General features: G+C 40.4%; 1 protein-coding gene across 2 annotated transcripts in view; it reads left to right on the top strand.

Moving 5' to 3' along the window:
* The window catches only part of adam12b (ADAM metallopeptidase domain 12b), a 72,840-nt gene that overhangs the window by 25,260 nt on the left and 33,053 nt on the right, over positions 1–14,527 (top strand). For both annotated transcript variants that reach the window (XM_079362704.1, XM_079362705.1), the window contains exons 4-8: positions 7,990–8,068; positions 11,214–11,290; positions 12,049–12,238; positions 13,342–13,407; positions 14,144–14,215. In XM_079362704.1, coding sequence (XP_079218830.1) covers positions 7,990–8,068; positions 11,214–11,290; positions 12,049–12,238; positions 13,342–13,407; positions 14,144–14,215 — 484 coding nt within the window. The remainder of the gene's footprint in view (positions 1–7,989; positions 8,069–11,213; positions 11,291–12,048; positions 12,239–13,341; positions 13,408–14,143; positions 14,216–14,527) is intronic.

Here is a 14,527-nt window from a genome sequence, read left to right as displayed (position 1 = left end):
CTCCCTTGAAGATCCCAAGTCACTCATTAGTTCCGGTGTGCAGCTTGTTGTGGATGAGAATATTGAAGCAGCAAAATGCAAAAAACAGTTCATCTCAGTACAAGGCTGGCATACAGAAACTGTTTCCAAAGGTTCTTAAGAATCCCTTCTTCTCATAAACTTTTAATGAAGATTTGCACAGCCTTGTTTGCCATGTATTAGCTTGAGTGTGCAGAAAATCATTAGAGAAGGTGTCACGGCCGTTTATCTGCTTGGCATGGTTGCACATTGTGAACAACAATCACTTTTACTGTATGATATGTTTTCAATATGTTCTTTGTAGTTCACTTCAGAACATTTATCAATAGGATACATTTTCAGGCATGATGTGCTCGGTTTTCCTCAAGGTTTTTTTTTTAAACTGGGTTACATGAAAACAGAGATGATAATGACGCTATTCTTCTCATGTGTCGACATAAAGGTCATATCAACTCTGAGATGTGTGTTCCACGTTTTATTTTTACCAGCCCCAGTTGGGTTGCTGAACATGTCATTAAAATCACTTTTCTTTAAACCTTGTGAGAAAATAAAAGATCAATGCAGGATGACTGGAGGAGTTGAATAATAGGGCTTGTGTTCACTCAGCTGGCAGCACCTTTTTTCTTTTTGTAAATAACTCAATTTAATCAAAATCAAGAAGGAGCAGGTCTTCTGGTATCAACTTTGTTAACAACAATTGCAGAAAAGAAACAAATCAATAACAACCCAATTATGTTATACCTCAACTTGCAAGTAACCATGACGCAACTCTTGTAACAGTGTGCCTCAACTTTTTACTCTTCTACACTCACACTTGGATTTTGTAAGTATAATTTCCAGTTCGAGAGCTGCTGCTAATGCCAGGACACAATTCTCTCCCATTGTTTTTTACATTTGTAAAATTTAGAATGCAATGCAATTTAAATAAGGCCCAATGGTCAATACCTAGGAAAGCAAACGTGCCATGTGATGGTTTCTGAACCTTGCCACATTAAGCGCCGATGAATGTGTTGTTGAGATCACAGGCCTTTCACTTTAAAAATACCTTTATATTGTACAACCAAAACCATTGTCATCAATAAAATCATTTTAAAAAAACAGTGTAGCACATTCACCAATGTTCAGATTGAGTTCAGCAGGGTAAATAACATCATCATCAGCATCAATTTGTAGTTGGATGACTCAGAGTAAATTTATAACAGAGAGCTCAACAAAGCCTTCCAGTTACGATAGTGTACTGGGAGGATTTGGTCTCTTCCGGTTGATTAGTGATTGAATATAATGAAAACAAGATGCCATTGAACTGAAACTGTTTGCATCAGTTACCTCAATAAACGGATCAAGCATGTAATCATTGCTCTGCTTTTATGAGCATGTTTTTTTTAACTGCTTACCATATAAAGAGTTGACAGTGCAGTGCTTGTTAGTGTTGTGGTGATGTTGCCTCCAGGCGTTTTGAGCTCACACCATCATCATCTAATACCGAGAAGGATTCTATAAGCTGCTTTGTTAGTTGTAAAGAAAGATTTTAAACACTCCCTTTGCTACACATTTGAAATTCATGGTCCTATGTTTAGCTGTTAAAACTTTTATTACAACAGAGCCTCCATGTACTGTATGTAACACAAACACCAGCCGCTTATTTCACAAGAGATGAACAAGCTAGGCAGGCTTTATAACAGCTCGACGAATCGGCTGATTAATGCACAGGGTTCTCTCCTACTGTACTATAGATGAGAGCATTTACCCTCCCGCTGGTTTGTCTAACTATTCCGTTTAGAGTGCAAGGGGAATATGACATCATGCTCTTTATACAGTTAGATATGTTGTAGTGTGGGAATCGTTTTGTGGTGTTAAATATTCCGGACATGTAGGCCAGCAGCTATGAAACACTTCTTTCATTAAGAGCTCTTCTGTACCTCACCAGTGTTGGCTTTAATAGAAGCTGTTAGGTTTGCAACTGAGGGAAATATTGACATTGATAAATCCCCTGTAAAAAAATGCAATGCTTCACACCTGTTTGCCACCTGCTTTCATTGGGAGAAAAAAAGGGGTTGGGCTTTACACCAACATATTTTGGATCTTTGTAGTTTTTGCACCAGCAGCGTTGTACTTTGCCCAATTTCTGTCTTTTTAAGACTCTAAGGTAATAAAAAGTAATGGGTAGTAAAAGGGAGAAATATCTGGAGGCATTAAAGATAAGGTTACCATCACCTTGCTGTCAAATGAAAACAAAAACCGCAGGGAGAGGGCATATCCAGAGAAAGAGATTGACTCCAGTGATCTGTAAATTCCAGATGCTCACACAAGTCACAAAACAGCTGGTGCACAATCCTTCTCTATTGATTGCTCGTTTATGGATGTACTACGTCTTACATGGTGATAAAGGCTGTCACTTTCAGTTTTTAAAAAAAAAGTTATTTTGCTCATCCATTGGAAGCTCAGCAATTCTCATCCATTCATAAATGGAGAATTGGACATCACCTGCCGTTTCTTACTTACCGAAGGGAAATTGAGAGCAGCATTTGGAGAATTCATGCTGGCTTTTTTTTTTTTTTTGAATTGAGGATGTGTTAGGACTAAATCTCATCCAAATGCTGGCGTGTGATTTCACCTAAAATGCATTTGATTTGTTTCGTCCTCTTAACAGAAATAGCGATGAAGGTATACAATGAAAACAAGCTTTGTGGGAGAAGTCATGTCAGTAATTTTCACACTTCACATGCTAAAAAAAGCCCATAGCCTACTGTAACTTCTCCTTCAATACCTCCTATGATGATGAAGTTGGGGGGTGGGGGGGTGGTTGTCTTTTCCCTAACAATGCTTGACCAGCAGAAGCCCCTCAGGAGAAAAGTCATACATGTATGACCTTACCGTCCCATGCTATCATTTCCACTTATTACTTCCTGTCAACTCCTATTGTTTATTTAAAATACGATGTCCACAGAAAGAGCGAGAGTCAAGTAACGGTATCACTATACCATGATTCATCATTCACTGCTGCTTTCTTGTGCTGAGAGCCTTGTTTCTCTCTCCGTGGTTTGTTTTACTGATGTGATGACTTGGCTCGCCTCGGGCGCCACATCACACATGGTGCTTTGAAGCTTGAGGTAAGGGACACAGACAGAGATTGTTGTTTGAATGAGTTTACCCCGTTGATGATTGAACAACAAAGAGGCGGGTTTTTTATTTGGTTTTTGATGTGAAGTGTCATCTATAAAACGAGTTGTACTACTCCTACTTGTCGCTGTAGCTTTTAGGTTGTGTGCCTTCCAGGTGACTGTGTGAGTCATTGGTACATTATGTATCTGCAGGGCCTCGCTGGCTCTTAAAAACAACTGGTAGAAGTGACTAATTTTGTGTCCTTCTTTCTTTATTTGTCTTATCATGAGTACTGACGTCATCCAGAACTGATGTGAACTGATTGCAGAATGATTTGACGTGAACAAGGTGTTCTGAAAATGATTCTGGGAGGATCTTGACTCATTAAGGAGCTATCTTTGCTTCGGTCAGTCAATATTTAAATAGGATCGGCCCTTCTTGTTTGACATTGGTCTTCTGCCTGCTGGAGCGTTTATATTGGAATGTTTAAGTCCGCTCTCTCATTAATGCGACTTTTTAGTCACGCTAGCATCAGGATCATGACGGTCGATAAGTCAGTCGCTCAGCCTCAGTTCACGACTTTGGCCCAGACTAAAGAATCTTGACAGTTATGTCTCCCTGTGAGATTGCAAAAAAAAACCCAAAAAAACAACCACTGGGGCAGCTATTGATTGATCCAAGAAGGTAAACCAGCCCAAATGTTTTAACCTCTACTGACACCTGAAGTGTGAAATATCCTCACAGCTGTGGAACGGACTGCACAAGAGTTTTGTACTCATATCAACGTTCCCAATAGGATCATTGTAAAATGTTGTTTCCTGACATTTCATGTACCGGTAGCTTAGTTGGTGGGTCAGATTTTAAATTTCAAAACACCAAATCATGTTGCCGTCTGCCTCAGCTGTACGTTGTGTTTAGTGGTAATTATCAAGTGTTAGAATCCTTACAAGAAAAACTGTAATCATGACAATGTTTAAGCTACACACAAGTGCACTGACTTTTACATTGACCTCAAACACATTTAGCATTTAGACCAAGAGCGGAATTGCAAGTTTGGCTTTACACCTTCAATGTCAATATGAAGACTTGTTCTACAAAGATGGAAGACAACATTATACTGTAAGGTTGCTACATAATGATCACTGATGAAATGAATTCAATTTCATTCACAGTTGAGTAGAGAAGTTCCCATCTTCATGAGTAATGTTGAATGGAACCCGGGAAGTGGACTGAGGGAACATGCACTAATTCTACATTTCAGAGGATATTCTGTGTTCCTCTCTCTTCTTCTCCTTCCTCCCTCATTTTCCTCTCTCTCTCTCTCTGGCTTCCTCTCTCCCTGCCTTTGTACAATCCAATGCACAAGCTACAGCCAAGCCTAAGCTGAAGGGACACTGAGCTGTATGTAAATCAATTTGGAACGCATTGGTATGTGGAAATAGAATTAGACATGTCAACCACACCTCTTTATTTCCTTCTCTCTTCTATATCTTTCTCTCCCCCTGTGGTAGACTGCGCCTTTTCAAGTTGGGCGTACGGGGCCATAAGGAGCAGCTATAGGAAGGGTTAGGCTTGTGGGGTAGAGGGGATTTAAAAAAAAATCACTGAAGTTAGCAGTCTTCAAAGGAAGCAGAAAGACAGCAAGAGGAGCCATATTTCTCTCAAATGGTTTCATGCTTGAGGGGCTTTGCGTAATGGGGAATTATTACATGAAGCATGGAGTTGCATATATGTAAATGAGCCTCCACGCTTAAAGGAACATTGTACTCCGTGGATGCACGAGAAAATGATTGTGTAAAAAAAAAACCCACATATTTATGTAAACAGCACGGAGCACATCAGGCTCCCGCATCATTGATTACACTGTGGACGAGTCAGTGTCTGCATGATTTGATTTGTTCTTTTCAAATAAAACTCGGTTCTTAACAGTTCTGTCTGCAATCAATTTTGAGAAACGACAGGAGCAATATCTGACAGTTTTATATGCAGCAGCAGAAAAAGAATAAGAAGTTATGTGTGGCCCACTGTAATGTAATATTTTTTCTGCTGTGCTGTCTGTTTGGTCCCTGCATTGTGCTCCATATCTCTCGTAGCCATTGACTCTCTGGAGTGTAGGATAAACTGGATGTGTGCACTCCGCTAATAGGAAAAGAAAACACGTGTTCACGCAAGACATCAGGCAACGGAGGTTGTTCGTGTTAAAACGTTCCACTTTTGTAAATTTTGCTCCTAACTATTTTCAAACAGTAAAGAAGCCCTCGTGCGATTAATAATTCAGGCTGTAAATTAATTTTCAAAGAAATGTCATTTATTCTGAAGAGCAGTTTATAAATGGCTGAGATCATTTTTGAAAACGAAATAACTGTACCGGCAGCCTCCCTAAGGTGCTATTTTAAGCGGCCCTCATTCATCACAATTAACCTGGGCGACCATTAGTGAATCTTTAATTAGTTAGTAGGCTGTGTGTAATGAATCGCAACACACACTAAGGAGAAGTGAATCAATGGTTATTGACACAAGCAATTACAACAGATTTATATAACGCTTTGGTGGAAAAAAGTTCAATGTGTCTGTGGCATTTGTTTGTAAAGCAGAATGATAGCAAACGTTCTGATCACAGTTTGCTACCAACATTTCTACAATTACAGTTAGACGGGTAGAAAAACTTGACAGTGTGGCCCTGAGACGATCTTCTTCCTCTGCTGGATGGGGGGAAAAAAAGTCATTCTGCACATCCATCACAAGCGTAACAATTCTGTTCCATTCAGAAATTCCATCACCTGTCGTTTTGAAAATACTTGAGAGGAAATTGAAAGCAACATTTTGGAGAAATCACACTGGGTTTTCTGACGAGAAATTAGACGAATTTAATACCAATTCTCAATCCCAATGCTGGTGTGTAATTTCATTGGCGGCATGCTCCCCTTTACAAAATTGGTCAGGTAGGTGGGGAGCTGTTGCTATGAAAGGAGGTGCGAGGTTCTGAAGCATTCAGAAAGAAATGTCCTTGTGGAAAAACATGAGGACATGCCTTCGGTGCGTTGAGGAAAAAAAAAAAAGCCTCTACGGCTGCTCAATAAAATGTGAAATTTTAACCAGTTTTTCAGTGTGCTCTGGAGGTTTTTAAAGGAGTGTTGTCAGCCCAACAGCTCAGATGTATTCTGTGACAGTAAAATGGCAAAGAGGGAAACATAAAAAGGCGGGGCAGAAATGGCAACCAAGAGCATCTGATCATCAGCAGTAAGATACAATATCCCACAACCACAGAGCTTGAAGGTAACTAGCCGAAGGCGGAGGGGACTCTCCTCAAACCCACTGTAAACATTCACAGCCCTCATAAACTCTGTGTAATCTTGCCAAAAAAAAGTTGATTACAGGCGGAGTCCTGCAGCTTTGATACAATGTGTATCATAGTACTTGGGGCCAGCCTGGCTCGCTCAAAGACCAGCACGAGAGCATTTGCTTGATATTAACGCTCACGCGACACAAATCCCTTCTTTACTTCCACATCATTCGACTTCGCCCTCCTTACTCCACATATTTCTCCCTTATTGGTACTTTTGTCAGGATATTTTTTAAACAATGTGTTTGCTTGGTATCAAGATACATATTTGCAATTTTCTTTATTAAGTGAATGCTGCCCTCTGATGTGTAACCCATTTTGTAACGAGACATACCGAGCTCTTTAAAGTCATTACATGCTGCTGGCTTATCAGATTTGGTTTAGAGCTCGCGAATGGCCCGATAATAAGTTTTTAACAAAGTTAAAGGCAGTCAGGCTCCAGCCACAGAGGATTGATCCTTTTTGAAACGAATCAAAAAAACAAACTTAAAACATGCAGAAGGAATATTAGCAATGTTTTTTTTATTGTGGGAAAAACAACATTATTTGCACAGTTGTGTGTGTATGTGTGTGTGTGGCTTGTGATCCATGCAATCTGTGTGAGATGGCAGAGCGCTTTGGGATATTTGTGATTCCTACTGAATTGGGCAAGCGCTGGGTTTTCAAACTAAATCCTCTGTCTGTCATTTTGACTCCCTTATTTTTTGGAGAAAAAAATCCCCTATTCTTGAAGTTTTAGTTTTGACAGTTTGTTTTCTTTTCGAACCATTTTGTACTTAGCCCACTACGGATTCAAAGTGTCATTTTTTCATCCTTTTTACCTTTTGACTCTGGTGTTGTGAACGTTTTTTCTGTATTTCACACACTTATTGTTAAGTACCTGTCAGACACACCGTTTTTTGTTCATGTCATTGGCTGGTACCTTGTGACTTTCTGGTCCTCTCTCTCATCTCTGGCACGCGCACACACACACACACACACACACACACACTCACACACACATACAGACACACACATCCTGAAATCATCTTGCCTGATGTCAGGGTAATTATGCAGCTGCAAAAGATGGGTGTTCCTGCTGCTCCTTTGCCAGTGCTTGGGGTGGGGTTCACTGTGTCCATCTGCTCATGGCTTTAGGAAGAAAAAGCATACACACAGTAAGAGTTTAAAATATCTCCACACACACACACACACACACGTACAGAACATGCACTATATAATTACCTCAGCAGGGACTCTACTCAGTCATGCAGGATGCCAAAGGATTTAAGGACATGTACAAATCACGTAATAAATTCACAGAAAATGAAGTCCCTCCCAGCCTCAGAAATCTCCCAGAATTATCTCCCAAATCCTCATAAGCAATACTGACTCTACATGAAATACTGCACCAAGGCTTTACTTTTCTTAGCATGATTCTTCACACAGACTTTTTTCAAAGTCATTTCTATTAACCCTGTTGAATAAAACAAACCTGGATGTTTAATGTCTGTTTCTTCCTTTTGTTGTGTTTGTTCCTTTCATAGGGGCCTTTTTGCAAGCCATTACACTGAGACACATTACCAGGAGGATGGAAGTGCAGTCACCGGTTCTCACAGAACAACGGTACGGTGACACTCTAACGCTTTTGACATTTATGGCTGAGAGTGGACGTGCAGTGGTGCTCTGCTGGCACACTGTTAAATGTGATCCCTGAGACAGATGTTGGGCTTTTTTTTCATCTTATAGTACATCATTGTTAAAGTACACTTCATGCAATGCATCAGATGAAAATAGCCTTTTGGATTGAATTAAGACTGTGATTTTCTTTGTCTTTCCTGTCATCACGACGAGACACATATAGGAAAGCGTCTGGCAGTTTCTGAATGTTAAGTCTGTCCTGTGGCCTACTTGATGATAAGCTGTGTTTTATGCTGGAGGTTTTTCAGCCAACTCTGCCATCAGGGTTTTTATTTTTCAAATCCCCTATTACCAGCTGATCTATTCCAGACACATTTTTTTTTTGGTGCGCCAGCAGAAGTATCTGAACTGCTTTTGAAAATGAAGAGAAGATTGATGATCATTCAGTATTTTAAGAGCATTCTCTCCCTTCTTTTTAACAGGCTGGCATTTTCAGCCATTTTCTTAAAGTTGCAAAAACAGACTTTAACAGAGCGGTTCTAATTCTTCTTCTTTTTTTAAAAAAAAAAAGTCTTGCCTCTCTCGATGGAGGTGAAGTTGGATGGAAATCCTTGTTTCATAGAGCTACTGTGAGGACAGTTTTGACAAGTTGCTTGATGCTCAGAGGGGGAATGTTTGGTAATTTTGTGATGACTGACAAGTCTATTTACTGCATAGTTATGCAAACAACTCTTCCCCCCCCCCCCCTCTCTCTCTCTCTCTCTCTCTCTCTCTTCTCTCTCTCTCTCCCTCCCTCTCCCTCCCTCTCTCTCTCTCTCTCTCTCTCTCTCTCTCTCTTCTCTCTCTCTCTCTCTGTCTTCTCTCTCTCTCTCCCTCCCTCTCTCTCTAGCTCTCTCTTTCTTCTCTCTCTCTCTCTCTCCCTCTGTTTTTCTATCTCTCATTCACACACACCTTTTCATTTTAAGTGGGCGGAAGTTACAAGCATTGCATCAGGCTGTCAAATAGATGCACTGTATTGTCTTCGATAAGCCTTAAACAGCTGCACACTTTCAGCACCTGCTGTCACTGAACTCAGACATATGGTTATCAGGCATCAGAGGAATGACAAGGACTGTAAATAAACTCTGCCATCCTATTATCTATCGAGACAACACACTCTTAAGAAAAAAAATCACACTTTTCCTGCGGCTGCTCCAGCATTCAATTCAACACCTATAATAATTAACCTGCACTTTTACACAAAAGATACTTCCCTGTAGAAGTAGGAGTTGTGACGGGTCACCATTAAAAGCTCATGCTTTGCAAATATTTTTGTCACACGTAGCACCTTACTTAAAGCAACTACAGGAAATTGGTTTGATACACTTTAGCCCCCTAAAGACATCGCGAGAAGCTAATCAACCTGACACTGCAAGCATCCTCAAAGTGTGTGCATGTGTATTTAACTGTTGCCATGGTATCTATGAGCCTTGGCTAAATGGCAAAATTTGAGAGGGTCCTTCGTAATGCTAGTTGAAGCTTGTAAGTTTCCACACCTATAAAGCTTACTTGAAGATCAACAAGAAAATAGACAACGCAGTCTGAAACTTTGATTGCTTTGATACAAGGACTGAGGTTGAAAATGATGAAGCTAAGAGACGAAAACGCAAACATGACTGAGCAAGAAGTGTGGTGTGCAACCATGCAGATATTATTTCTGACAGATTTTGACTAAACGTTACGCTGTATTGTGATCTGTGTCTTGTAAAAGTCTTCTAACCCAATTTATGTCTCAGGTTAGCATGGCAGTAAAAAGTCAGTCAGGCCTCGCTGTGGGCATAGGAGAGACACTTTCTCCTTGATTAAAGTTATTGTGCTCTTAAATCAAGCTTTGAAACTACTGTTTAAAGATGAAAATGCATATTGTTGCTTTAAATATTTAGCAAATCCCCATATTCTAAAGATGTCAAGAAGATCTGATCGGCGGATTCTTCAGTAGAAAAAAACGGGTCAAATATACATTAAGTAAATGTATCTTCACTAAACATTAAGAACAAGCTAATAAATAAATCATGTAATACTGTCTCACATTCACAAAAAGATTTTCTCCTCTCTGAAAGCCATCAAAGGGGAAATAAAATGTAAATCCTGCATAATACAGGGTATAACGAGGATTCCATCAATGTTCTGCTTTTGCGTAGCTTCAGGAAAATGATCTAAAAAAAACACACAAAAAAACCTGATGACCTAATATTCCATTTTCTTTAAAATCACAGACATATTGAGGATAACCGAGGGAGACAATCACTATTGCTGCCTGATGTTTTCTTGAAAGAAAGGTGAAGTAATCTAGGTCAGGCATAGCCTCAGCACAGAGCCTTTTGTAGCTGCTCTATTTTTAAACCTAATGTAATGAACTACCATTTCATCACCACCTGGTTCAGTCTGTCTACTGTAATTGTCAAACAGAAGAGCTGAGAATCAAAAGGCTTCTTTTTTTTTTCATTGCCTGAATTGTAACCTCAATCTCACCCCAAAGTATTTTCCTCCTGTGCTTCAGTTGTGGGGATGAGAAATGGTCTGCTGAGTGACTAATGATAGTTGATTTAGGATGAATTGAACACTTCTAAACCGTGAATGGAGACCTTTGTCCCTCCTGAAGACAGCCACATCTTCAGTTCTCCTTGGGTTCATACAAAAGTGTTTTCATTGTGTCTGAGGAGCCTTAAATGCCCTCTTTTCTCTCTACCAGACCTCTCTAGTGGAATGACAAAAGAAACACAATTACTATATTACTGTCAACTCCCATCTGTGTCATTTCTTCTGCTCCTTTTTCCAGCAGCGTCTGTTTCATAAAGACTACTTTGCGCAGAGGTGGATGAAAGGAAAGCGTTCCAATGTATCTTGTCCTCTTTGGTCTTATGATAGCAGATTGTTACAAGTCTTGGACAGCAACATAAAGTAGACAAAAATATAAGTCAGCAAATAACGTTTATTGCAAGAACAATTTTACAAAGGAAAGTAAAGTTCGGGGTGATACCATGTGGCTGATCTTGGCTCACAGGAGCTCGTGATCAGAGGTTGATGGTGGTTTGGAAGTCAGGTAGTGCCTCATAAAAACAACAACCAAGTAACTCTTTATCTCTTTTAGGACAACTGCTACTACCATGGCGAAGTGCAGGCGCATCCAGACTCTGATGTCTCCCTCAGCACCTGCTCAGGCCTTCGGTAGGGATCACGATCATCACTCATTTTGTATTCAAGCAGCGTCTCAGCACTGCCCTTTAAGTGCTATTTGCCACTGCAATGTTTGTATTTACTTATAGTCATTCGGCAGAGCAGCCCATCCCTCCTAAGCCCCTTAAGTGTGCTGTCAGTGAGTTGATGTGTGACCCGCAGGAATAGTGGAAAATGTCATGCCTCGTTGTCTTTGTCCGCAGAGACGTCCAGTAAATATCTGCACTCATTTTGGCAGTAATTGGCATCTAGTTGTTGCTAATGAGCAACCGCAGTTAGAAGATTGGAGATTTGGACATCAGCAACAAAGTTTTGAAATGCTCACGGTTATCCTCTGCTTAAGTAAACGACATTTTTGGAGGCATGTTCAATGTTGACCTTTTAATCAAGTCGGTAAGAGCTTATTTTAAGGAAAATGTTCAGTACATTTGGGTTAAATGTTATTGATCTGAAGCCTGGGATGTGATCATTTATCTACACATAAAGGAAGTTGTTCACTACAAATTCTGAACTCATTTGGGAATTTCCAAGCGCTTTGGTGGATAAAGCTAAGATAAGTTTCACCCTAACAAGGCCTGTGTTAAAAGCGTCTTGTATGGCTTGCTCCTGTTGCAAGTAGAAAAAAAACAGGGTCTTCCTCAGTCGTCACATATTCTAATAGAGAGAGCCACAATTTATCAAATTCTACATTGGAGAGATTTGTTTCGCTTTGAGGCTTTGTTTTCAGATTTGCGCTTTTGTCTGTGCAGAGGCTTCATCGCACTTGAGAACAGAACATTCATCATTGAGCCAGTGTCTGGCAATGACAACTGTGCTCACTTCATCTACCGCGGGGAAGAACTCAGACTGACCCCAGGAGCCTGCGGCCACGGCTTCAATATGTCCTCAATTACCCCAGAAAACCACATCAAAAGTCCCTTCCAATCTTTTCACTCGAGGGTGAGAGCAGTATCATTTTGTTTTCTTTCATCACAAAGCTTGTTTTTATTACAGTTTAAAGCTACATTTTGTTCTCTTTTAGTTTAATTGACGAATGCCCCTGAAGAGATTTCACTTACGTTCACTTGATGAAAGATAGATTGGCATTTGACCAAAGATCAGCAAATTGGCAAGCTGACCAACTTGGATAAGCTCCCAGAGGATGATGCCTTGGGCTTGACACATTTTATCTGCATTTGAGCCCAAAGGCGAGGGCCCATGCAGGTTTGGCCAATCATTTACATGGAGCAGGTGCAGCATCCATCTGCCACTATTCCCAAGCATTAAAAACTTCATATGAGTCAGGAAGTGGAAGCTACCAGCATACAGTACTTAATGAACCCTGAGTAATTCTGGGGCTTTGCATTTTTAGAAGAGCATTAGTTCTGCCTTAACGATCAGAACATTGGGTTTAGAGGTAAATGAATGAAGTTGTGTAGGCTGGTATGAGTTTGTGTGATGCCCTGGCTTGTCTGAGCTATGAAATGCTTGTAATAAAAAAGGGTCTGGTAGCAGCTAGCTTAACTTAAAGATATAGTATACTTTTTTTCAGCTTGATTTTTTTTTATGTAGATTGATACATTTCCATACCTTTAATGCTAAATAAGAAGCTACAGCTACCATGTAGCAAAGTTGAAAGAGCGTATTTAACATGATAAATCTTTTTATTATATACACACGTTTAAGTCTTACAATTATATGATGTAGTTACTCAAGGGGTCAAGTTATTTCATAAAGCCAAGACATAGTTGGCAAGTACAAAACATAAAATATCAATCAAGTCTTGGTAAGCGTACTTTGACAGTGTCAGAGCGTAGCCTCTTTTCAAACTGATTTTGGTTTTGTTATCAAGCTGTCGTAAAGATACCAAGCACGTGTTGTTCAGGTTTATCTTAGGGCTTTCAAGCAGGTTCCACAGAGAGTAACACATTTCTGTTTCAGGGTTTATTGTCCCAGGATTATGTTTACCAAAGTGGGATTTTCTGTTGGAGGATCAACTGTAAACGAGCTATCAATTTTTGGGAGAGAAAATCTCATGTGCAGCATCTCTGTTTTATCCTCAGCATAAAAGGCATGCCCAGAAGACAACCAAGTACGTCGAGCTAATCATTGTTGCGGACAACAGAGAGGTAATGCGCCACAAATGCACTTGCTACACCAAACAAAAAACACACACTGAAACAACAGCAACCCTTCATGGTTAAGCTGGGTAAGCTGTAGTAACAGTCGAGCCTGTCCCACTGGAGCTGCAGAATTAGGTCAGTGTGCAACAAGCACTGTGGTCTTGTGGCAGAGGCTAAGTTTTGTCGGGAAGTGCTGAATGATTCCCCAGCGGAGCAGACCGGAAACAGGAAAAAGCTGTGTGGATACAGAAGAGTCTCCTGTAGCACTGACAGGCTCTTTTGGGGGGGGGGGGGGGGGGGGGTGTTTCCTCCTGGCAGTGCTCTGCTAATATCAGCCAGTTAATGAAAGGAAAGGAAACGGTGGGAAGAGAAATAAAAAGAGATCCAAAATATAGCACCAATGCAGGGGGACGATATTTTGGTGTATAAAGAGGGTCTGACTTTGCAGCAGTTTAGATCCAAAACTTTACCGGCTGTCAGATCTGCCAATATAGACTCTCCCTGCAGCCATGCCATGTGTCTCTCTAACACCAGGAGATTTTTCTGTATCCAGATGGTCACAGCTTGACAAGCTGCCTAACACACAGTAAAACATATTGCTTTTTCTGGGTGTTTGTTGTTGTTTTATGCTGTTTAGTTCTGAAAAAGGATGCTTCGAGTATCATTTAGGTCTTCGTGCAACACAGCGACTTGTCAGCGTGTTTCCATCACCACCACTGTTAACGTGTCATTTTCTTTTCAGTTTCAGAAACAGGGAAGGGATGTGGAGAAGGTGAAACAGAGACTGGCAGAGATAGCCAATTATGTGGACAAGGTAAAACATCCTCCCCTCGCTGCACAGGAGGGATAAATCACTTTTTTTAAAATAGAAATATTGCTGGCAGCGGAGATTAATGGGATGACTGTGTGATAAATTAATGTCCTGCTCAAACAGCTGCTTTTAGTCCGTCTAAAACCTCTGCCAGGGTTGAGGATCTACTGCTAGCAGATATATAGACAGATGGATTTAAACAGGAAAAACATGGATAGAGACATGAAGAACACATGCTGTGGTCATGTCAAAAACATGATTCTTGTGCACAAAGAAGACGTAAAGCTGCCAGGGTGAAGTTAAATCTGATCCTGT

The sequence above is a fragment of the Symphodus melops genome (assembly GCF_947650265.1).
Source record: "Symphodus melops genome assembly, chromosome: 15".
Classification (NCBI taxonomy): domain Eukaryota; kingdom Metazoa; phylum Chordata; class Actinopteri; order Labriformes; family Labridae; genus Symphodus; species Symphodus melops.
The sequence above is the reverse complement of the archived record's forward strand: the minus strand, read 5'-3'. Positions and strand labels throughout refer to the sequence as shown.